Source organism: Stegodyphus dumicola, chromosome X2 (assembly GCF_044657685.1).
Source record: "Stegodyphus dumicola isolate Sdum_Otavi_A_Nest chromosome X2, ASM4465768v1".
NCBI classification, from domain to species: Eukaryota; Metazoa; Arthropoda; class Arachnida; order Araneae; family Eresidae; genus Stegodyphus; species Stegodyphus dumicola.
The window spans coordinates 75,238,021-75,263,895 of record NC_140781.1 but is presented as its reverse complement, the minus strand read 5'-3'; the positions used below and the strand labels follow the sequence as shown (position 1 = coordinate 75,263,895).

The following is a 25,875-nucleotide window of genomic DNA, read 5'->3' as shown; positions in this document are numbered from 1 at the left end:
TTAATAGAACAAGTGAGATTTTAAGATTTTTGTAATGATGCTAAACAGTTCAGCTTTTCACATCAAAAACCTCTGCTTCAGAAATCAAAAGCTATATGTATTAGGGCTTTGAGGCTTTTATTTTCATGAAGGAATTTCCAGTTCAATGAGCTTATATGTGATTTTAAAACTCCAGGACTTGTAACACTTTGGTAGTTGTGAGATTAAGCAATTTCTTCCCAAATACATGCTTAGATAGCTGTTGTTTTCTCCTTAGATGTTTGTTAAATGTCACTATTTCTGAGCAAGGAAAATAGTGACCTTTTTGAAAGGGAAAATACACATGCACCTTTATAGAAAGTTTGTTTTACACTGATTGTTAAGAAAGTAATAAAAACATTATGCTATAATAAATTTAATGAAAATAACACTGTATTTGCTAGTGAATCTTTAATTCGTAATATGACATCAGGTAATAAATTTATGGATCAATAAAGCATATAATATAATAATAAAAAAATTAATGAAATATGCACACACCTAAAGTCACTTTCATGTGTGGTAGAATATTTAAAATGTGAAAGGGGATATTTCACACAGCTAAAATCTGCTTCCCCAGTTCTGACCTTTCAAAACAAATATCTGTAAGTGAATAATTTTCATTATCTGATAAAAGATTTTTGTCTTCAACATCAGCTTTCTCTTTAAAAAAAAAAAAAAAATTATCTTTAATGTTATTTCTAGCTATACTTTGCTTTCAAAATATAGCAATAGAAACTACTTAAAAAACCACCAAATTCACCCTTATTTGTGCAGGAAATTATCCAGTCCTGCTGTCATTTATACGAAGTAAAATTAACTAATTTGCGAGTTCAACTCATTCGTAATGCTGTCAACTGTTTTGAAGAACAAGCCCACTTCTGCACCCACTGGAGCAAAAATCTACTTCATGAGTAGGACTCATTCTTTACCAATTTAGGCAGAAATTTGTAATGCAAGCTATGCTCATTTGTGCTTACTGTGGCACGTAACTGAAATGCAAGATGAACTTGTTGATGACTATCAAGAGGTTAAAATAAATCTTCCAGTGTGAGAACTTAAATATAGGCAAAAAAATGTCAAGTTTAAAATCTGAATGAATTATGGGTATGAAATGTTTACTTTCTAGATGCTTCTCTTTCTCTCAATACTTTCACTTTTATTTATTCAAGTTACATACATGAGTTTTGAAGTCCAGACTCCATTCTGTGTAATGTCAGAAAACCTTCTAGCTACTATTCCCAGACTTTTATTTCTTCAGGTTATCTCAAAATTCTCTGAAGAGCCTGGATTTCTCTTCTTTGGAGACTGTTAAACATTACTTCGATAATTCTTTATGACTAAATTAATTACTTTTTTAAAAAATAAATTTTCTAAATGCTGGAGAGATCCAAGAACAAAATGGTACATATGATTCAATTAAATTTTTTTGTTTTCATGTTGCTTTAATTGTATTTACCATAAAAAAATGCCAAAACTTTCCAGACGACCAAATATATTTTCGAATAAAACTATATTTAAACCTCTGAGTGGCATAATCTTTTACGAGTGCATATGAATAAATGTATTTAAACAGCTTTTATTAGCTACATTTTTTAATAATTTGTCTGCTTTCATAAACTTTCATTCATTAAGATAATCATTAAAGTAAATAAAAAAAATATTTTAAATAAGGTAATATATACTAAATGATAAAAAAAAAAAAAAAAAAAAAAAAAACTCATGACCAAATAAAAGCAAACATGTCTCTTAGGGTGTTATTTATGAAATTGTAGAGAATGGACAGCTCTGATTTTCATGTTTGATTGGGATTTTTTAGATGCTGTCATTTATGAAATTACTGCTTATCTCTTTCTTCAGAGCAATAAATAAAATACATTTAACAAAAAACTTTCACTTTTTGAGGGAGCAAAAATATGGTGAATTTAAATAATGCACATTATTGTAGATGCTTTCATGCACAGTCCAGTCACATTAATGTCACCACCTCCTACTTTTGGCATGAACCTGAAATAACCAATCACAAAAGGCAGCAGAACTAAGAGTGAAGGGTATATAAAGGATGTCGTAAGGAATTGGTTGTAATGCATAATTCCACTCATTGCCGTAATGCAAAAATGGGGCGATTTATCCAATACCCAGAAGGGCATAATCATTGGCTTTTGGGCCAAAGGTGGAAACATTTCCAAAGCAGGTAATTTTGTAAATTATTCATATGCCATTGTGGTAAAAGTGTACCGTTTATTGCAAAATTTTACTACCCAAAATATTAGTGACATGGCAAATGTGGTGCACCATGGGCTGTAGATTACACAGAAGAACAATAGTTGCAGAAATGTGTTTAGGCAAATAGCCCAGATGAACCAAGGGGCTACCAGCAGTTTGCCCTCAACTGTTCTGCAAATGTTGCTGTGTATGGGCCTCCACACCACATAACCTGGTTAATGCACCTATGCTGACTGCTGTTCATCAGTGATGAAGGCTGGAATTTGCAAGTTAGTATCGCAACAGATGGCTTTTTCCCAATGAATCATGTTTAATGCTCCATCGGATAGATGGACGTTGGCAGGCGTGAAACATCTGAAAACAAAAACTCTGCAACAATTGCGTGAAGGATCCAAATTGGAGAAGGGAGCGATATGGTCATTGTAGATAAAAAGAAGTATCCATCTGTCCTTGTAGATCATGCCTACATGCAAGTTTTTTTCTCAGCACAATGGCATCTACCAGCAAGACTGCGAGATTGTCATACAGCCCACAGTGTATCAGCATAATTCGAAGAGCACCAATATGAGAGTAGCATACTCCGCTAGCCATCAAACTTCCCAGACGTAAACCCAATTGAGAATCTGTGGGACCGCCTTGTTCGTGCTATCAATCCCCAAGGAACCTAACATAGTTGGCCATAGGACTTGTATCCACATGGCTACACATCCCTGCGAATACCTTTCAGAACCTGTCTTCCATGCCTTGCAGCAGTCCACACTTCAGAAGGTGATTATTCGTGCTTTTGAGAGATGATCATGCAGTATTTGCTTTTCATTTATATGATGAAATATTTAGCTGATCATATGAATGTCAAAATTTCCAGTCTTAATTAAATGGAAATTATTTCTACTTTGAAATTTAAGCTTGTTTCTGTATAGTGCTTACCAAGCATTGGTGAACATAATCATTTTACGGTCTTTTAGCCTTCATATTTCAACAAAGGGATTGGTAAAGGTTAAACTCCAAGTATTATACAAATGCATGTCACCTGTACAAACTATTCTCCTTAGCTTCACATAGAACCATAGTGTTCAATATCTGTAGATAACTGTTGCCAGTAGAATTGTTATTTGGACTATGGGAAAGCATATAAAGGCTATCTACCTAAGGGAAGACAGAACTTTTTAAGTAAACTGGTTAGTATTCATGTTTTCATAGAGATTTGTCTGGCTTAGTTATTGTGTATACTCCAATTTCTAAGGTTTTATGTTAATTAACCATGATTTGAATATTTTTATCTTTACTGTCACTTCTACTTTCATTGTCAGCTGAATACAAATTAGTTAATGTACATAAGAACAGAGTTCTTGAAGTTAAGAGAGAGCTTTTAGCAGCGATTGCTGACCTTCTGTATATTATTTACCTGGATCAGATTTAGACTTCGGCTAGCCATGTTTGCTTGCACAATTAGTTTGCAGTTTTACTTTGTTGTGCGAATAGCATAATTTAATTACTTAAGTTTTATGTTGACTTTCATATTGTATTAAATTCTAGAAAATGCAGTGACTTTGTTCTGTTATTTACATGTACTGTGCAAGTTGCTAAATTGAAGCTGTAATAAAAATATTAATTTTTAACCTTCTGAGTTTGTAGTTCTTTCTCTGAAAGACTAAGACAGAGCGATAAGTTACCTGACTCTCTACACAGAACTGTAATTTAGCTTTGAATTATACAGATTCCATATGAACTCATTTGTGACTGCCATCTCCTTTATCTACAGCTAGCCAAGAGGATTAAAACAGAATTGTTACTCAGACAGGAGAATGAAATTTCAGTTGTGTTTTAAGAAAACTCCAGTCTATCTGCATAGTGTTTGTTCATTGGCTGTGCTAAAAGTAAATTAATAATGGTACCATCTTTTGAAACAAAACTTTGCCAATTACATATGACTTACATGTACATATATTTATATATAATCCCCTAAGTGTTATTATTTTGACTAATAGAGTTGTTTTTCTCAATAATTCATTTGCAAAAGAAATTAAATGCCTGCAATGCATTTCATCTAAGTAAATAATAAAATCAGAAATGACATTTGTTGATTTTTTAATCCAATGCATGAACTTTTAACACTAGATTTTTCTCCACCATTAATTGTGATAAAATTATGTCATTAATGATAGCTTTATTGTTTTAGAAATTCTTATAAATTGGTAAGAAAGTATAAATAATTCTGGAATGGAAGTTATTGTTCACAATATGGCAGTGTGAGGCTAGTTATATCTATCCTATTAAATAATATATAATTGCCAAACAATCACCTCAGTAATATTACAATGCTTGCTAAATTCTGAAAGATAAAAATAAAATTGTTGATTGAAAGATAAAAATAAAATTGTTTTAGAAGTCAACAGACTTGATGAAAAACTTTTAATATAGGCATATGTAATACAAATTAAATATAACATTTTATTAGAATTCAAGACATTTAGCATATTTAAGCAAAACATTAACAGAAAAAGTACTAATGAAAAATCATTTCTTGTTTTAAGTGGGCAATTTAAGTCAAATGAAGAAACATTTCTGCTGAATTTTTGTTTATTATCGCACAGTTTTTTGCCTTCAAGTGCTTGGTGATATCATAATTCTAGATGTTACTGCAAACTTGCTTTGCCTTTCTGAAGGATTGGTGCCGCGAAAACTGGCTCTATGCCAGCTGCCCGTAACGTATTCAAGGGGTTACTGGAAACTTGCTTTGCCTTTCTGAAAGAAATCTGATTGGCACTGTTGGCTCCACGCTCTAATGTTGCTCACGCGATACACAATTCGCCAAAAAAGTGACCGCTTCCAACATTGGCACGAAAATCTCTTTTTTTGGGGCGGGATCGCAGTATGAAATTCCCAGACTTTTCTAGATTTTGACTAAAATATTTAAATTCCCAGACTTTTCTGAACTATTTTTGATTTCCTGTTTTTTTAGGTAGCCTGGCAATCCCGTTAAAATCTGTTACATGAGGAAAAGAACAGTCAGGGTATAGTTAAAAAACTGTAATGTAGGGTTTGTCTGTAAAATAATGAGACCAGCTGCCGGGTGCTCCATTTGCGAGCAGTGCAGCAGTTGCATCCAAGCTCTGATGCATTGAGGATCATGCGAGCTGCAAAAGCTGTTTTCGAGCTTTTGTCACAGCAAAAAAGCGTTCATTGGAGCAGTGCTACATGATTAAATTTTGCTTTCACTTGGTCAAAACCATTTCTGAGGTGCTTGCCTTGTTAAGGAGGTTTACAAAGTCACTGCTTACTGTCAAGGGTGCAGGTTTTATGATGATTCATTGAATTCAAGAACGGACAGGAGACATTGAAGACATGGCGTGATCTGCATGCCCTTCAGTGAGTGGTTTGGATGAAAACGTGGACAAAGTACGAAATCTGCTGGACTCCGACTGTCATTAGAGTGTAAGACTGGTCGCAGAAGACCTCAACATGTGCAAAACAACAGTTCACAAAATTATTTATAAAAATATGAACATGTAGAAGGTTTATGTGAAATTGGCACCAAAAGTCTTGAGTGGTGAACAAAAACAATGACGAATTGATATTTTCTGTGAGATGTTGGGGCTGTTAGAAAGTGACTTGGATTCACTTGTTAGACAACATAACAGACAATGAATCATGGATCTTCCCGTACGACCCTGAAACCAAGCACCAAAGTTTGGAGTGGCACACCTCGAATTCCCCATGTCCAAAGGAAGTGAGAATGTCGAATGAAAAGCATGGAGTGGTCCACAAAGAATTTGTACCTCTGAGACAAACCGTCAGTGCCGTTTTCTATGAAAAAATCCTCCCGTGTCTCCACAGAGCCATCAAAATGGAAATGACTGAAAATTGCCTATTACTGGAAGCTCCAGATGGCAATACTTCAGCCCACACATCCTTAACTGTGACTGCCAATCTGGCCTGGATAGGGGTTGCATCCTTGCCACAGACCCTGATGTGGGCCTGGTAGATGGCCTGTAACAGTCTTAAACAGTTTACAGCTGACTTTACAGTGAGCCTTTGCAGCATGGGAATTGCGTCGGCAGTAGTGTATTGATGTCCAAGGAAAAGAATTTTAACAATATGTACCAATCAGACCCAGTCTTGTTACTTTTTGGATAAACTCTGTTAATTGGAATAGTCACTTGTGGGAAGTTCATACTTGTAGAGCTTCCAGTATAATCAGGACTTAATAGTACATATCGATGAAAGCCTTTTTACAAAATAAGTTGAATACTTTCACAGCTGTGGCTATTTGGTGGATGTCAGTATTGCAGGAAGTTAAATATTATTTCTGTTATAATTGTAAACACATTTGCTAAATTATTGTAATCTATTAATGAAACGCGTGTTTTAGCTTGGTTACAGTTTCCTTTAATTATGGACATTAGTTTGCTATTTTGACTATTTCTTATTTAAGATGTTTCTTGGATTTTTTGAAAGAAATATTTATTCTTTAATGTATTGCTGGTCTGTAATAGCATCAAATATAATTTAATAATGTATATATATAAGTTTCTCATCATGACAGTTTCTTACAATCACTTAAAAAATTTCTATTAACTCAATAATTCTATATTTGTCAAGCGTATATCTATCATGTACCTCTCCATGGTTAGCCAATCAACAATCCCCTCATTGCCAGCAAGCATGAGAGACGATGTCAGCTGAAGTTGTGATTTGTCTGCAGCAATTCTGAGTGTTCACACCTGAGTTTGTTTTTTAGCTTGTGTCAGGGTTGCCACTCAAACAGGAGAATGAAATTCCCTGACTTTTCCAGGTGTGTTCGAAGAAAATTCCAGTCTATCCGCGTAATGTATGTTGGCTGTGCTAAGAGGTAAATTAATTATGGTATTACTTGTATTGTGTAGCAAATTCACTTAATTATTCAATAAATCCCACAGGACATTTATTCTTAATTATTCTTGGTATATTTTGTTTACTTAATTTGTCCACTTAAGAAACTTAATAAAATTTAAGATATATACATTGGATAACAACTGTATGTTTTATTTAATTATTACTCATGATCATTGCCAGTTCAACACCAGGCTAATCCGGTCTTTATAAATCACAACGCAATGCTAAATAGTTAGGTTAGATTTTAGGTAAATTTAATTTGTGTGAGGTGTCTTCTTAAAAGGCACCTTAACACTTGAAAACACAAATATAATTATAATAGGAGTTGTTTTCTCCACTGAAGATTGAGATTAAAATCTGCCCAATCTGGAATAAAATAAGGTTTTTTTTTTTTGCAGACATTCTGCAGCTAAACGAAAGAAAAATCTATTTAATGATATTTATTTCACAGCATACATAAGGAAAAAATATGTGCATTAAATTTCGTGATGGTATGTCATCATACTGCTAGAATTAATTTCAGGATTATGCCAGAGAACATTTCCTGAAATTTGGAAATATTATTTACTAATAATAAATAAATTTAGAGGTAAGAAGCAACATTAAATGATACGAATAACATAAAAATAAAAATAATTACTTAAAAATTGAATTAGAATAATAAACGATATTTTAGCGAATATAGTTATATTACATGGTTAGCCTCTGATGCAGAGAGGTTTTCCTTCTTTACAATACATATTCTTCGATTCTAATCTCCATGGTATCGTAAAATAAGATTAAACCCATTTTGTTTTATACGAGAATAGGTACTTTCTTTAGTTCATGCACTGCACATGCGATTCTCCCAATTCTCGAGGTTACTGGAATGCAAAAGTTGCGGGAAACTTGCTTTGCCTTTCTGAAAGACAATCAAATAGGAGCTGCGAAAATTGGCTCTATGCCAGCTGCCCGAACGACACTCACGTGATACACAATTCGCCAAAAAAGTTATCTCTTCCGACGTCGGCGCAAAACTTGCTTTTTTTGGCAGAATCATTGTATGAAATTCCCTGACTTTTCCAGATTTTGACTAAAATACTTAAATTTCCTGACTTTTCCCTGAATTTTTTGGTCAATTTTTGAATTCCCTGACTTTTTCCGGTTTTCCAGATAGCGTGGCAACTCTGTTGTGTAGCTGGTTTATTGGGTGTTAATGTTAAGCCCTAAATGGAATATTTCAATTTACATACCCTTCAAAATTATTTCATCAATATGTACACAATCCTAACAGGCTGGTTGCATGGCTTCACAAAAGCATCTTTTCTCTAAAGTGCTTTATTGTAATCAATTAAACAATATATACACAGTTACGGAATTAAGCACATGATTTTCACAATTTCATAATCTGCCTCAAATAGCTGAAATGGATGATAAACAGGAGGAGGAATATGATTTTTCAAGAAATGCAGTAACTTAGTATACATCATGGAATCTGGTGATTCTGGTTTGCAGGTGCTCAAGTGATCCACTGGCAATGTATAAAATTTACCAAATCCAGGATCTAAAATAAGACATATATAGAAATCATACACTTAATAGCAGTTTTTGCACATTTAATACTGTCTAAACCAAATATTTTCAAAATTTATATTAGACTATAGAATAATTTGCATCCAGTACTTATATTTGATCCTGAACATTTCATTAATTTATCATAAATGCAACATTTCAAGTACTCATCTGTTTCCAAACTGTGTCCTACTTTGAAATTTTTTTATAAAACTTAAAATATATTTTTATTACACTGCAAATTCTTTGTTAATAACACATCTGAAAATGATATTTCTGTGTTAAGCTTGTATCTTGTATATTAGCTTGCTGGCCATCATTACAAGATTCATAACAGAATTTAAGTGAAATCATGAATTGACAAAGAAATAATGTTTACTATATAATGTCTCAGAGAGCTTTAATACTGATGCAATGTTTCCCACAAGTATTCAGCTTAAATGCCGGATATGCTATTTATGGATCCTGTGGTCAGAGGGTTACTGCTAATTTGGGATGATAAAAGATGAAATTTGAGTGGACGGGAAAGGAATGGTCAATGTTCTTACTCACAAGCCATAATTTATTGTAGGTGTATAAATTTTGTAAGAGTGATATTGTTTCTTCTGTATATATATATTATAACTGTAGAAAGTGTCTACACTGACTGGGACAGATAGTGTGAAACACAAAAAAAGGTGGGAACTATGTTCATATTCTATATGTGACTGGGATTTTGAATTATGAATATTCATATTATATTATCTGCTAATTACAAGCTTGTGCTTAGCATTTGCCAAGTATTAACATAATCCAGTTCTCAATTCTAATAACAAATTCCTTAAACTTTTCAGTTTAGCTAACGTATCATGGCTTTCATGCATCACAAGAACAGCTCTCAAACGAGTTGCTTGTAGAAACAGCCTAACCCATTTTTTATGAGGGTGTCTTGAAGAATTGCTTTTCAATGTGCCTTCTTAACAAACTCATTTTCTGTTTAAAACTTTCTCTTTCCTGTGGCTAACATTGGCCTAAACAAAAACAACATAAAACATTCAGTTGGCTCATCCCTACTTTAAATATATTTAGCCCTGTTGTTATAGCATGTGCCACCAACTAGATATGGCAAGAGCAATTCTTCTGATAGACAGACAGTAACCAACACCCCCTACCTTACTCAAGACCAGGGCGTGCAGTTTGTGATGTCATTGCAGTAGGGATACTTTCATCCTCGCTAACTTTAAGGATGCCTTCTTAAATATCCATTTGAAAGGCTTATAAATAAATTGAACTTAAACTTTCATATTTTGCTCTTATCGTTTATAAATCTGGAAAACACTTTGTTTTCATTAGAATGTGAAGAACCGGATTTTTATTTTTAGAATGTTTTGGATACGAATAATTAGAATTTTTTATTCCATTAAATGTTATCATTACTAATTTTACCAAATTTAATCGCTGAGAAACTCTTGTTAATAAAAGAAACTTCACACTTAATGAATCAGAATTTTATTTGTATGCAATAATTAAACAGAAAGACGATTTAAGACATGAAGGCAGGATATAGATATAGATCCTAAAAAATTAAGATAAATCCTAACTCATTTAAATTAGGAAGCTATTTTACCTGAAATCATGTAGCAACATAAAATCATTAATTGAAAACAAATATAATTAATCAAAGATGTTTAGTTGTCAAGGCTTAGTAATTATACTTACCACGATTTATGCCTCGACTAATAGACATCTTTGATAAGTATAAGTAATGTATCTTATTTTTGACATATGTTGCTGAATAATAATAATAAATATTCATATTTGAAAAAAAAATAACACTAAGCTTGCAACTATTTAAATAAGTTTTCATAATTATGAGACTTTAGTTGCACAGAGAGAAATATATATTTTGCATTCTAAATAGCAAACCTCTGATGTCTACAGGGAAATTTTATAACATGATTTAGCAGTATTATGTGGAATGTAAATGTAACAAATCCTAAACTGGGATACTGAACACAACAAATGTAAAAGACAATTATCATTGCATTATATTGCTGTCGATTAAAACTACTAAAATATAATGCCTTAAGATGCACTAAATTATACATTACAATTCTAAACAATTAATACAGAAATACTTTGGATAATATGTACATGCTTATTTTCAATTCAATCAACTCAAAGAGGAAGTATTATTCCAATAGAGGAAAAGAAGAAAATCATCAAAATTGTCTTTGCAGTAAATTCAGAATTATTCAAAACTGTCTATAAATGGCAAATGATAAAATATTACTTTTTTATTGTATACTGCATTTCATGAAATAAAAATGTATGGCATGATACTGCTATACAAAATATAAAATTGAAACTAATACATTTGGGGTGAAAGAGAATTTCATGATTTTTAACATATATATGAATTAATTAAATTAAAAAATTAAAACATAATAAAAAAATTTCATGAACTTTAACATATATAAAAATTGCATTGATATTGTACTATACATGTATATGAAGGGGAATACATAATGAATACCTTTGGTAAAAAAGAAATGAAACTCAGAATTTCGTAAATTTTGATGCCTACAAATATATAGAAATGCATGCATTCCCTGAAGCAGGTCAAAATTCAAATTTTGCTTTGAACAGTTTTTTATTTCAAAGAACAAATATTTTTTGTGACAGACACTGTTCAAAGAATGTTTTGTCTTTTTGGTACACGCATAGACCCACATTGCACGTTTCGCACATATCTTTTTCTATGATGTTTCTTCCTTGTGCTACAAAATGTACACTGATTGGATCTAAATTTCACTGGTATGTGTTCAGCGTTATTTAGTTTCTTTTCATCTGGCACATGAATTTTGTGGTTTTTTTATGTTAACGAGGGGGCTTGGTCTTTTTTTTGGTTTGGTACGGATCATTCGTTTCCCATTCATGCTTATTTTATTCATATTTCGTCTCAAAATATTCAAAAAATATTTTTAAATAAAACTTTACGCGATTTCTATTTTTAATTACAGCAGAGTATATTTACATTAAATTTAAACCACAGGAAATAATTTATAAAATCACAATACTAGCTTGGGGAGCAATTGTTTTGAGGTCAGAGAAATGTCTCTGGAAAAGAAAGACCTTTTTACTGGGTAGGTGCATGTATTGTTTAGTAATAAAATAACTCTGTGATTTCAAAACCCCTTATCTATATCCGGGTAAAAATAAACATTCCTATTTGGGAAGCAAGGAAACGCCATTGTGAAGAGCAGTGGTTTCAAGGCACGACCACCAAGCCTCTAGAGCATTGTGACACAACACTCTAGTGGTGCAGTGCTCGTGCCCTGAAACCACAAAGCAAATGCCATACATATAGAAGGTTTTTTTAATATATGCAGTTCAATTATTGCTATTTTTTATTGTTTATGATAGAAATCATGATGTGCGTCGAATAACTTTTGAAATTTAAAGTTGTTTATATTAATAAAAGGAAGTTATTTTGTCTCATTGAAAACAAATTTTAAAAGGCATCCGATTTGAAGTACTAAGACCTAAAACATCTATGATTCTGTAGCCATTTTGTGTTATTTAGAGGTCAAAGATCAGTAATCAATTGATTTTCACTCAAAAATTTCGGAAGGAAGAGGAGAAAAAAATTCGAAAATTGGTGGTTTCAAGGCACGACCACCGCGCGTCAAAGGGTTAACTTGATAAATAATGCCATTTACTACAAATTAAGTGACTAACATGATGATAAATAATGCCATCTGCTATAGATTGAACGACTAGCATGATGACAAACAATACTATCTGCTTAAATTAAATTAATAGTATGATTAAGTATATTAATATAATCACTATTATACTTACAAGAAGATTAAATATGTTTACTTTCTATAAATGTATGTACTCACTTTAATTTATGGTAATTATAATATATTTAACACAGAAGCATTTTTTTTAAGCACAGATAAGTATAAGCTCATTCATTAGGGAGGGGGGAAAGCAATTTACCTTCAAAAATTTTGTTGCCTTGAAATTGCCTCATGAATTGTGTTTATCCATTTGGTTAACAATTTTTTTTCATTAGGAAAAGAGAAAACCTGTACTTTTGGACCATTTGGATACACAGCACATGTGAACCATATAAAAAATTTGAAAAACAAATAATATTAAAGTGGAATAGTCTTAAAATATCTAAAAATTGAAAGAGAATGTTGACTGTTCTTATGAACGCCTAGTGACTGTCAAAACTCCAGAAATCCACCCACCACATTCCTGGGTGGGGAGAGTTAAGTGAAATGCAACTCCCACTAACATTGACGTCACACTTTCTCCTGGGAAACGCGACATGGCCTGGTATGTATCAAGGGGGTGCTGCAGTAACTCACCCATCACACTAGCAGTGACATGAAATGTAATTCCATTTTTCTGTCACTAAAAAGAATGTTTTTCCAGTGTTTCATATATCTTAATGGAAATGGACCGTATGCCACCCTGTTTTAAACTCAGAATTTCTGTAAATAATGTGCAGTAGCTAGACCATGAATAAACAGTTTGGATTCAAATGAAATTGTTGGATTCTGTACTGCTGATGTAAGGTAAATGTTCAAACCATGCATTTCAGATCTATGTCAGTAAGACTGCTCAACAGTATGTGCTTGTTTTAGATATTGGCCAGTATAAACAAGACAAAAAGCTCCATGAATTGATTTGTTATAAAACCTTATCACAGTATTGTCAAACTTGAATTATTTGAGCTATCTTATTTTTAACAAAGATTTATAGAAAGGAGGAAACCATTTTCTTTAATGCTACCTACCAGTACATTGAAATTATGGGTCGGGATGTACACATTAATTGTTGGTAATTCTACTATCAGTCTGGGTTTAAATTAAACTTTTGATATAATTTACATATTGTAAAAACATTTGAAATTGACAATTTATACTTGCAACAAACTACATAAAATATACTTTGAGAGGAAATAAGTATTATTATTATTATTTTAATTTCCTCAAGCGAAAATCGTTTAGTTGAAAAAACAAAGATATCCTAGCTTAACCCTATATTTATATAGATTTTGTAGCAGGTTGTGCTGCAAGAGTCAAACGTTTATTATATCAGTGCTTCTAAATAATTTTAAATCAATTACCTAAAACTTTGGCAACAACTAAGGAATTTTATACGATATGAAAAATTCAAAAGGGCCTCTTTTGAAAGTGCAAAATTAGTTTCAAAAGTGTCTTTTTTGTAAACCTCATCTAAAAAATAATTTAAATCAATTTTAAATATAGTTTTGGAGGGAATATTAATAAATTGAATCACATGGAACTAAATTTTAGTTTAGTGCAGTATTTCAATAGATGCTTAATGCCTAATTTTTTTGTAACTTGGATGCAGTATTATTAGATACATTGCATCCATTTCCAGGGCTTAATTTCTAAAATTAGAAGTGCCGGAGCCCTATGGAAGACCGTCAGCAAAGAACAAAAGTAGTTAAATAAAAAAGTTTATTACAATCACTAATAATTTTTTAATTAAATAGTTAATTATTACAAAATTAATTATTATCTAATTAAGAGCAATAATTAATATTTGTCAATTATTATTTAATTAAATAAAAATAATTATAATTACTAAAATAGTTAAATAATTAAAATAAAATGTAAAGACATAAAATTTAATAAGTGATTTGTAATATAATTTTACTACAAAAAAATTTTTTCGAGATTAAATTTCTACCGAAATTGTTGTTCAATTACATAAAAGAGCCGGAGCCTTCTGATTTAGGGCTCTGGTGTGCTCCGACTGGAATTATGATTTTCCCCCAAAACTAAGAAGTATCGTAGCTGGGCTCCAGTGCAATTCTATTCTGGATGAAATAATTAATGGTATGATCAAAATAAGATTTTTATGACAAATTTTAACAAATACTCTGCATATTACCATCAAAATTGATTTGATTTAAAAATGTTCTCATGTATTATGCAGTAGCAAATTCTAAATAGCTAATGACATACTTTTAAAGTATATGTGTCATATAAAAGCATTATATTATGCATCTTAAAACTTGAAATAGTCTAATAATATCAAATTTGCATTTCTATATCATTTGGCACAGAATGTTAAATTTCTTCAATAACTTTTTAAAAATTAATAATGGCATGATGAGCCATTAGATACTGGATTGCATTTTATTGGACGTCTTAAGATGTAACTGTTTCAGTACTTTCTGAATGCAGTGAAAATGGAAGGGAAAAAAAATTAGCTTCCTACTCTTAGATGAACAGAAAGTTTGCTATGAACAGAACTAAAATTTTAAGGTGGGGGTTTTTGAAGTGTAGAGTATTTACTCCCATATTTCCCTTTCCTACTAATTTTATCCCCGTTGATGAGATCTGCTTAAACAATAAATAGGAAATAAATTATTATAGCACATATAAATATATACTAATATTATATATATTTTAAAGAACTTATCAATTTCAATCATATTTTTACCTACACAAAATACATTCCTCTTAGAGCATACATTTTACACCGTTACCATAAATCAAAAGTTTCTAAATTGAATGCTGTAAAAACTAGAGGGAGAAATTGGCGTGTGTGAATAAAAACAGTATTTATTCACACTACCCTTGCAAAAAATGGGATCTGGCTAAATTATGACTGATATGCTGACAACTACACAACAAGAACCCGGGATAGGAATGTATTTATTTCATCCTCTATCTTATAAATGGGAAGAGGTAACTCTCAGTTCATGAGTCCAAGTTGTTATTGAATTACCATTTACCAATTTTTAATTCCGAGTGCATTTCCACAACATTTTGGGAGTTATTTCTCGAAAAGGTCTTGGTAATCTGGCATAAAATTGTGCTTGGCTTTTCAGAATACAGGACTGCTGTGCTGACTATAACAACAAAAGGAAGGCATGCCTTCAATTCCTTACAGGCTAACAATTTCAAGCTTTTATCATGGAATTGACTGAATACATTATCTACACATAATTTATGAGATGATTTTTAGTGATTTGAAGAGAGTCTTAAGAAATGTTTGCAAATAAGAGCAATTCCATTTTCAATGTTTTTGGAGAATTTCAGATATTCAAGACATTTTTTCCTCTTTAATTAAATATGGCAGAATTCAGATAATCTGCAAATGATTGTAATCCATGCCTAATTTTGAATGTAAAGAAACACAGTTTCAGTTTTCAGAAAACATAGCATGGCAAATTCAGTGTTATTTATTAAGTTTATGAAAATGAATTTGTTTAAAGAAATGTAGGTTATAACATATCTTGATCAAAAAAGCGAATTTATTTCATTAATGAAGTTAGCATTTTTTGTGTCTGTGCATTCTCTTTTTTATAATATTGTAAATGTTTCACTTTAAACAAATCTATCTAGTTAGATGCATTCTGCTTTTAATAATAATTATGAATTTATGTGGCTAATTAATTTTGAAATTTCATGACATTCAGGCTTTTCATAGATGGTTTTTTCATTACATAAATGGTGAACAGAAAGAACTTCTTGAAAGTAGCACTTGTAGAGATTTTTCTCACATTAAAAGTGGAAATCATGATAAAAAGAAAAAGGGTTATAGGGCAGAAATTTAGTTTTAAGAAATCCAAAATTTCTTCTCGGTGCTATCAATCCTACTGCCCATGCACAGAACATAATGGAAGTATTAGGGAATTAAATTAACTGTTGGGCTTACTTTCATTCACAGCTGAAATCCATACTCCTGGTACTTTTGTAAAAGTGTATGTATTTATTATCATATTTTTCTCTCACTTAAGAGTTCAAATTTACTTTGAAAATAATAATGTACAATTCTTTTACATGAAATTCTTTGTCAGATATTTACTTAAGTTCTGAAATATTTGTCTCTTTTATCTCTCTTCTATGTCTTCCCTATTACTGGCCTAATTCTTTTTCAATATAGCCCAACTGCACAAATCAAGGTCAACGCCCTTTCGCCTGTCCTTGGAATTTAACAACCTCATAAAGTGAAAGAAGTTTTCCTCTTCCCTAAATACAAGGAGTCTTCAGACTTAAAAGAGCCCCCTTTATAAAAGCTGAGGGTTACTATTTAGTTTATTTTTTGAAGCCCATAGCAGTTAACAGGAAAAGAAAAAAAAAAAAAAAAGAGAAATAGAATTACATGTCACACGAACAAGTAAAGAATTATCTAAAAAGCAGGCTAATTACTTGAATAACAGCAATAAATGCAAGAGCTAGCCAAGAAAATGAAAGGTATTAGTAAACACAAATATTTGTATTAGAAAAATCTTTAATTAAAATACTAGAGCAAACAGTATTATAAATCAGATAATTATATATTATTATATTTATAAAGCATATGAATTATATTTCTTATAATATACATATGTTAATGCTTTTTTTGACACATTTAGTCATAGTGTCTGGAACTAGACTGGAACATTTAATACAAGATAACAAAAAAACGTTTTCTGATATGGCACTGAAAGAGTAAACCCCAACATAAAAATAGTCGCCAAACCACGCAATGAAGTGGTTAGGATGGGAGTCTGGACATTGACCAAGAGTATAAAAGCACATTGCATCGGTACTTCAAACATAACTCGCACAACGACTGATTGAAATAGCCACGTCAAAGCCGCTCGTTCAATGTTGTTTGCTGTATGATTTTGAAGTGGGCCTGTCAGCAGCAGAATCAAGTCGCCGAATTCACCAGGCATTTGAGGATGATGCCGTTAATGAACGAACCGCTAGAGAATAGTTCCAGAAGTTCAGGTCAGAGGATATGTCTCTTAGTGATGCACCACGCAGCGTTCTGTCACAAACGCTGGAAGATTAGGCCCTGAGAGCAGCCATAGAGTGATAGTAGCCAAACATGTAGAAAATCTGCTGCATACTTCCAGGTATCTGATGAAATGATCAGACTCCATTTGCACTGCATACGAAAGGCTTACCAGCTGATCAAGTGGGTACCCACTCACTGTCCAATACAAAAAAGCAACAGTGCATCGCTGCATGTTTGGCATTGTTTACTCGGCACTGCAATCCATCCATATTTGATCGAGTACTCACCAGCAATGAAAAGTGGGTCCAGTATGATAAACCAAGGCATTCCAGACATTTTTTGTCACCATGAGACCCTGTGCCTCACACTGCAAGACTTTCTTTTCACCCATGCAAGATCATGCTCTGTATTTGGTGGACTAGTCGTCAAGTGTTGCACAATGAGCTCCTGCCAGTGGGCCGAACCATCACGGCTGGCCTGTACTCGCAGCAGTTGAAACATGTGCATCAGGCAATGATGCATAAAGAGCCAGCATAGGTCAATCGTAAATGTGTACTCCTCCTTCATGACAATGCAAGGCCACATGTGGCTTGGAAGGCCATGGACTGGGCAGGGAAACACTACCCCATCCACCATACTCCCCAGACCTTGTGCCAACAGACTACCACCTTTTCCATTCCCTGGACATGAAACGCTTCGTGTGAAATCCTCCAACAACATGCCAGACCTCTAAAAGGCCCTCGCAGACTTCTTTGCATCCAAGACTCCCGAGTTTTATCGCGATGGCATTACACAGCTAGCCACTCGTTGGCAAAAGGCACTAAATGCCAAAGGTGATTACTTTGAGGATTACTAGTGATTATTATTTGTTTTATACTTTTTCTTTCTGGCCGTCCAAAATGGCAAGAACTTTTTGGTTACCTTGTATAATTAAGTGGCATGCAAACGATTATTCGATACTAAGTATAGTTCTGAAATAAATGTGTTAAGCTAAGTAAGTATATGTGTTAAGCAAATTAGATGGAGACATAATCCATAATTTATCGATATCCGTATAAATTCCATGTTTTTGGAAAAGTAAGGTATAATTTGCACCAAGGTATCAATCATGAAAACAGAGTTAATTTCTTTACTTATTATTTTCTTATTAACGAGAAAATCATATGCTTGTCAAAGTAAAAGAAGGGTTAAGTATAGTACAGTTAGAGTAATTGGAAAACAGAATAAATAATTAAGTTTCCAATTTTTAAATATGGAATTTGTAAGGCAGTTAAATAATTTCAATGATTAAAAATGAAAAGCTTAATAAGACATATTACAATAATATTTGTGTGAATTTAGAAATGCTTAACAAACCTGATTTTTAAATTTAATGAAGAGAATTTTTACAATTAAATTAGAACTATTTACCTAAAATGGTTAATATGAGTTAAAACCATTCTACTATCTAAGAAGATTTGTTAACATTTAGCTTGACAAGAAAACTAACTTAAGGTGCACTATATATCTGATATTTGATAGGTTGGTTATATATATTTATCAGTTTTATACATATCAAAACTGATATACAAGTATATACAGTACAAAGTCTGTAATCCGGATGTCCATTATCCAGGATGATCTATAATCCGGACCTCAAAGCCACAAACTTTTTTTTGTATGCTTTACGCATGCGCGTTTAATGAGTTTACACATGTGCGTAAGACTATTTAAGACTTTTTGAAATTTTTAGCATAAAATCTGCTGTGTGGAGCATCGCAAGATCGTGGGAGGATGTGTCTCCAGATATGTTAAAAAATGCTTGGCATAATTTATGGCCAGCTACCATATTTCATAGTGAGGACGATGAAGATGATAGCCGCGAATTTGAAAGTTTTCGGAAATCGCAAACTAAAGGTGAAATTTTCCAGTTATTGTATTTTGTAAAGAAATGTGGAGAAGCGGTAATAAATGAAGATGATATAACAGAAGTTTTTTTTTGCGACGACAATGACCCAATCATCAATCAACGCACGGCAAAATCTGTAGTATGGTTCTAGATCTAGAAAATGCCGCTTCCAACAGTGAAGAAAGTGACAGAAAGGTTATTGAAAATGAAAAAATTTCGATTGACAAGTTAGTCGGCATTCTCAATACAGCAATTACAGGAGTTGAACAGTGGAAATTTGTAACTGAACAAGAAATCATGTCTGTTTATACAATTAAAGAGAAAATATTAGCACAAAAAACGAAGCAACTTAAACAACTTGCTTTGAAAGAAATGTTTAATAAAGTAAACAAATAAATATAAGGTTTTTTTTTTTGTGTGTGTGTAAAATTTGATACCCTTTAGATCATAATTGCTCTTTATTTCATAAATTACGGTTTCATATTTTTAATTGTATAATTTCTGCATGCCATCTTACCAGATTTAAATTGATGATATATAGTCCGAAAAAAACCCTAATCCGGAATCTGAAGTCCCGACGAGTCTGGATTACAGACTTTGTACTGTAATTTTCAATCCTATAATAATAATAAAGACTTAAATAATTATAAATTAACAGTGATAGTTGAGCTGATTACATTCTAATTCAGGCATTCTAATTTTTGAGTATATTTCTTTTAAATGAGCATTTCCATATTATTGATATTTGCTGGTTTTTATGCCATAAAAGTTTATCTTTGATATGTTCCCATTATTTTATATTTTCATGTACACTCCCTTTTCTTATTATATATATTTTAAATTTAAATCTTCATTTTTTATTTGTTTTTGCAAAGATTGCATTATATTTCTTATATTTCGTAATTTTCTAATGTTTATTTCAATTACTTTGAGTTCTATTTCATAATGCCAATTTCCAATGTTTAATTTTATACAAATAGTTTTGAATTAAAATGCATAAACACTAGGGTGTTGGGGGGACAATTACTCAAGTAATTTAACAATTTTACTGCATAAATTGCTTTTAACTCAAAATTGAATTAGCGAAAATGCTTAATCAGAATGACTTCTTTAATGCTCTGCATTGGTTCTTGATCCCTTCAATTCACGGAAATATTTGGCCTAACTTAAATTGCCAGTTTGGCATCGCCTTATTACTTGAGTAAAGGATGAAACACCTTCGTATTCATTTCTTAATTATTGTTCATTGAACAGGAGTTGGTTTGTTCCCCTTGAAAAGTCAACTAATTTCCGATCAATGGCAATGATTACTTCCTTTTAATTTAATTTCTTTTTACAACTGAAATTTTGTTATTCATGATTTAATTCAAGTCCCCGTTAAACATTTAAAAAAATTTACATTCAAGTTACTTTAAAACAATTTTCGGAATTAAACTTACTAACTATGAATTCACTCTTTTTAGATAATTCTACTAAAATTAATCTTAGGAGATAATATAATCAATATTTCTTTAGTAAATAAATTATTATTAACTTACTTTGCAGCTATTGCGCAAGTAGTAGAATAACTCAATTTCGCATTAAGTGAATTTAAGATCATACGACATATATATATACATACTTGTATTTGCTTTTTACGAATAGAGAATGTTTGTTAAAATATATATATATAACAGCTAAAATCTACATCTTGGAAATTTTTGAATTTCTGTGGAGAATAAACAAGATCTGGTTCATTATTCTTTTAAGTATTATAAAAATATAGTATGACTGTAAAAGAAATTCATTTTTACTTTAGCACATATCAGATTTTATTTTGAAATTTTTTTTTTATGCACAATTTTTACAATATTTGATAAGTGAAAATAGAGGCTTGTAGTCTCAATGAAATGTTGCATTAATACAACTTTTTTGTAACAACCATTTTCTTGGGAATTCAGATTCTTAGAAAGAATGTGGGGGGGGGGTCAAAGTCCCGCAGTTTGTGGGTCTTTGTTTACGCTTCATATAAAAGGTTAGGGATGGAAAAGCTGGTTATTGTTTATTGTAGGGGAAATGGCACTTAGATAAGGAGGGAGTCTTCAATTAAATTTTATGCGGTTCATAGCCTACCTTCTTTTTAATGTAATTATATATAAAATGTAACAGTTCATAACTAATGAAATTTAACTAGATAATTATTAAGATATTAACTTATAAGTAAATGCTACAATTTAGTAGGACATCTATAATTCTCAAAATTCAACAAGCCACATAAACCTTTGTCCCGAGTTATCCAGATTATCAAAATTCTAGTCTATAATAAAATATTGTACAAGTAATGAGCAATTAAAAAGAAAAATGACATTCAAAATTAGCAAAATTCACCCTTAGAGTAGCTTTGGTTTTATAAAAGAGAATGCATATTGAGAGAAATCAACATGAGATTTGTCTTTTCTAAGGAAGGCATAACATCAAGCTTCTTCAATAGCCAAAACATTTTTCTACAAAACAAATATATGTTTAATGTTAATTTTTGCCTAACTTTAAAATTTTGCATTAGTTTTCTTCTGTTCCATGTAGTCGGATTTCTATTAAAATTCAGCTTTTAATTTCAGAAGATAAGATAACAAGGATTGTCTGATTTCAACTACATTATAACGTAAAAATGATATAGTAATAATTTTAAATACCTGATGAATCCAATGACACGAGCACTGTTAAATTTAAGCCCCATCGGGATTTTTTAGTTTCCCCAAAGCTTAAAACAGCTATATTATTCTGAAGAACAGTATCTTTAAATTTTTCATGGAGGGATTGTAAACCTGAAGATCCTGAAAAATACCATGAAACTGATATACATATAATGACATACACTATGAAAAACAATTAAATTAAAAAAAGTTTAATGAATCAGTTAATACCTGGGAAAGGCAACAATAACAACAACAAAAAATATTGACTTCAAGAGGCTTATGTTACTACTTTATATTGCTAGCTTTGATATTTATCTTAACACTGATTTCATATTTTTAGATATTCACTAGGAGTGAAAGTTCAGAATTGAAATAACAGTGCAGTATAATCAATAACTGAGAAAAATGACAATATATGTGTAAGGAATGAATCGTCCAATCACTCTTGGATGAATATGGGGCAATGTTAATAAAATATGAAGTAGTATTTTCTAAAAATATGTCGTACCTTTATGAAGTTGGCTAATATCTACAGACGGTTGAAAAACAAAAGGCATCATTTGCAGTATGTTGACAATCTCACTTCCTTTATGTGGAACACTAAAGAAAACAATACCAACTGTGTTACATAAAACTGAGTGTGCTTTTTCATCTGTACTTGCAGCAGCTTCCACTAGTATTTGTTTGACTAGAAGACCTAAAATTTTAAAATGCTTCTTGAATTAAATTTAAAAAATTAAACACAGAATCTGACTAATTTTGTTCAGCTTTAAAATTCTTTATGAAGTTCCTTTCATTCAGCACTGATACATAAATTATGCTTTTTACCTACTATATAAACTTTAATACCAATACCGAATCATACAACATTTTACTGTAATCTTAAAAACCAACTTAATCAAATTACAGAACTTATCCACAAAAAAAAAAAAAAACTTTTTTAACATTTAGCCATCATTTTTCAGCAATTTATGCACATAGGTATAATTTAGAATGAAAGCAACATCATTACTGGTTATAAAACTGTTGTTATGCTCTTTCTGTATAATAATTTTACACTGCTTTTAAATACCTCTCAACTTATGCATTTATTGATACACAACTTATACATTAACTATATACAGGGTGCTCACTAAATGCTTTACAACATTAGCATTCACTTTTTCTTTCCTAGGATGCTAACTCCGCTTTCCACCAGATAGCTTCTTCAATAGTTTTTTGTAAGCTATCTCATCTAATAGCGCATAGCCACTTTACTATACCTAGACACCACTTTTATGACTGTAGCTGCAGCCATTCGGCACTTAAAGGACTGGAATTTAGTGAGCACTCTGTATATAAAATGTATGTATATTGACATAAGTACAAGATAATGACGAAATGAAAGTTTTGAGAAATTATTATGATAATACATATACTTTATTTCATTCTACATATACTAATTAATTATAACTACAGTCAAAAGTCATTAATCAGGAATGATCTATAATCAGGATCTCAAAGCTACAAACTTTCTGCGCATGCGTCAACGCATAATGCGTTCACGCATGCGCATAGGCGTTTACACATGCGCGTTTAATGTATAACGGACGGTATAAGCTAAGCTAAAATTATCTAATTATCTATTTCAGTTAATGTTGCAGATTGCGTTGTTCCTTCAAATTGGATACGGCTTATTATATTTTGCACACTGTTAGAGCAATTTTATAAAAGTGAGCTTGAACTTTCAATTATGTCAAATAGAATTTCCGATTCTGGAGCTCCCAAAGGATCTATCAACAAAGCGAAAGCATGTTTCGATGTCCATCAAACAAAAAGTGGAATTGCTGCAAAAAATGGATAAAGGCATATCCTTTGTTTTTCGTACCATTCTGAAATTTGTTTATCAATTTCACGCTGCTCTGCGAGGGGGGGGGGGTAGTGCGGCACGCTATGAACTGGAAGTTGATCTGTCAGCACTATCCTTATCTTCAGGGCAGATGTTTTTATTTTATTCGGCTTCTACTAATTCCTTACTAAATGTAGTATTTCATCTCGATGTACTCCGTCTTTGATATGATTTAAATCAAATTCCTCATCATTATAAATATCACGAATACACATCAAACAGTTTTCTGGTTGCAATTTTCTAATTTCGACTATGCGTAATGTATGCTTTAGGCATGCGCGCGTTGAAAGAAATGTTTAATAAACAAATAAATATTAAGCTTTTTTTTTGTAAATTTTGATACCCTTTAGATCATAATTGCTCTTTATTTCATAAATTATGGTTTCATAATTTTAATTTTATAATTTCTGCATGCCATCTTACCAGATTTAAATTATCTATAATCCGGAATCGCCGAAGTCCCGACAAGCCTGGATTAAAGACTTTTAACTGTACATTTTTTTTTATAACTCAGGGCAGGATTTCAGTATATGGTCAAGTGCATCTTTGAATATTGACAGAGCTTTTGGATAAGTGCACAGAAGATTAACTGCTTATTAATTATATTTGTATATTTTTCCGATTTTCTAATATGTTATGAAAATGGCTCCTTTCGAAGCAAATTCACACTAGAAAGCAGAAAGTACTCAAAAATTTTAAGCCCCCCAAAATAATGGTGGTTAAGAACAATTATATATATATATATATATATATATATATATATATATATATATATAAATCTTTTTAAGTAAACTTTTAAATAAGAACTGTGAATGAGCCTTTTCATGCCCTTTGAAGACTAGCTACCTGATCAGCCATTTTTTGTCTAATGAGCCTAATACTTTTCAGATATCAGTCTATTATTTCTTTGTACAACATAGTTTACTACTCTCCTTTTATCAAAATTTCCAGTGAATTACACTCTGACAACCAAAGAAGGGTTAAGATTCTGCATCACAAAAATGCATATATATTTATGAAGTTTAGCTAATGTTCATTGTAAAGGCAGAAATCTATAAAATGTTGTCCCCAGGATAAAGAGGCTAGTACTTTTATGAAGATTTCTAGCCTCATGTTAAAAATAGAACTTCATAAAGGAGTGGCACTTTTATGCAGACAGAGATACAAATGTTTTTGTTTTGATAAATACCAGCTTACCTACATAAAAGTAAGCCCATGTTGGGATATTGATATGAAGACACCCCCTCAATGAACATCATCATGTTCTTTATGTATTAACTGAACTAACTGAAAACTAAGATTTTGTGCCCAAGGTGAATATTACTAACAGGGATGAATGTTGTTGTTGAGAATGGATAGAGTACTATTCTACTCTCTCTTTATAAATCCTTTTCACTGAATAACAATATTTATTTAGTTACTGCATTTTATTACAAGTTATGGCATATATAGTCTACAAGAAAAAAAAATATCTTTATGACAGTTTGCCTAGATACAGATACATTTGCAATTCCAATTAACATCACAATCCTCCAACCTTTTGATCAAGTCTATAAAATTAGTAATCAAAATATGCAATAAAGTTCTAATTTCAAAATAATAATTCAGTTTAAAAGTTCAATCCTAAAATCTAGGAGTTAAGTCCTTCCAATTTTTGTCAAGACAGTTTTTTGATTCATTGGGGTGGAAGGAAGAAAGTGATCAGGTTAGGAAAGTCTCCCTTCTTTGCTGGGATCCTTCTTCAACAGATGCAGATATTTCCAAAAGGAAAAATTTTTGAACGGGTTGTGCCATCTCTCCACGAGCTGTTTTTAACTCAAACTACTCTGATGCTCCCATCTTTATCTTATCCAACTTTTGCTTTGAAAAAATTTTTAAGCTTTTGCAGGCATTGAACCAGTCGATCAAAATATTCATTTCTGTATCTCTTTCTTAAAATAGTATCCTTCAAATCTTGCTGATGTCTTAACCTTTTGTTAAGATTC

The 25,875-nt window shown here is 31.7% G+C and overlaps 1 protein-coding gene across 1 annotated transcript in view; it reads right to left on the bottom strand.

The window, feature by feature from the left end:
* Positions 1–4,672: 4,672 nt before the first annotated feature.
* Positions 4,673–25,875, bottom strand: part of LOC118200241 (protein SERAC1-like) — a 134,785-nt gene continuing 113,582 nt past the window's right edge. Inside the window, exons 12-14 of the mRNA XM_035372179.2 lie at positions 22,511–22,699; positions 22,000–22,140; positions 4,673–8,662 (exon numbers count right to left, since the gene is read on the bottom strand). Coding sequence (XP_035228070.1) covers positions 8,469–8,662; positions 22,000–22,140; positions 22,511–22,699 — 524 coding nt within the window. The 3' untranslated portion in view covers positions 4,673–8,468. The remainder of the gene's footprint in view (positions 8,663–21,999; positions 22,141–22,510; positions 22,700–25,875) is intronic.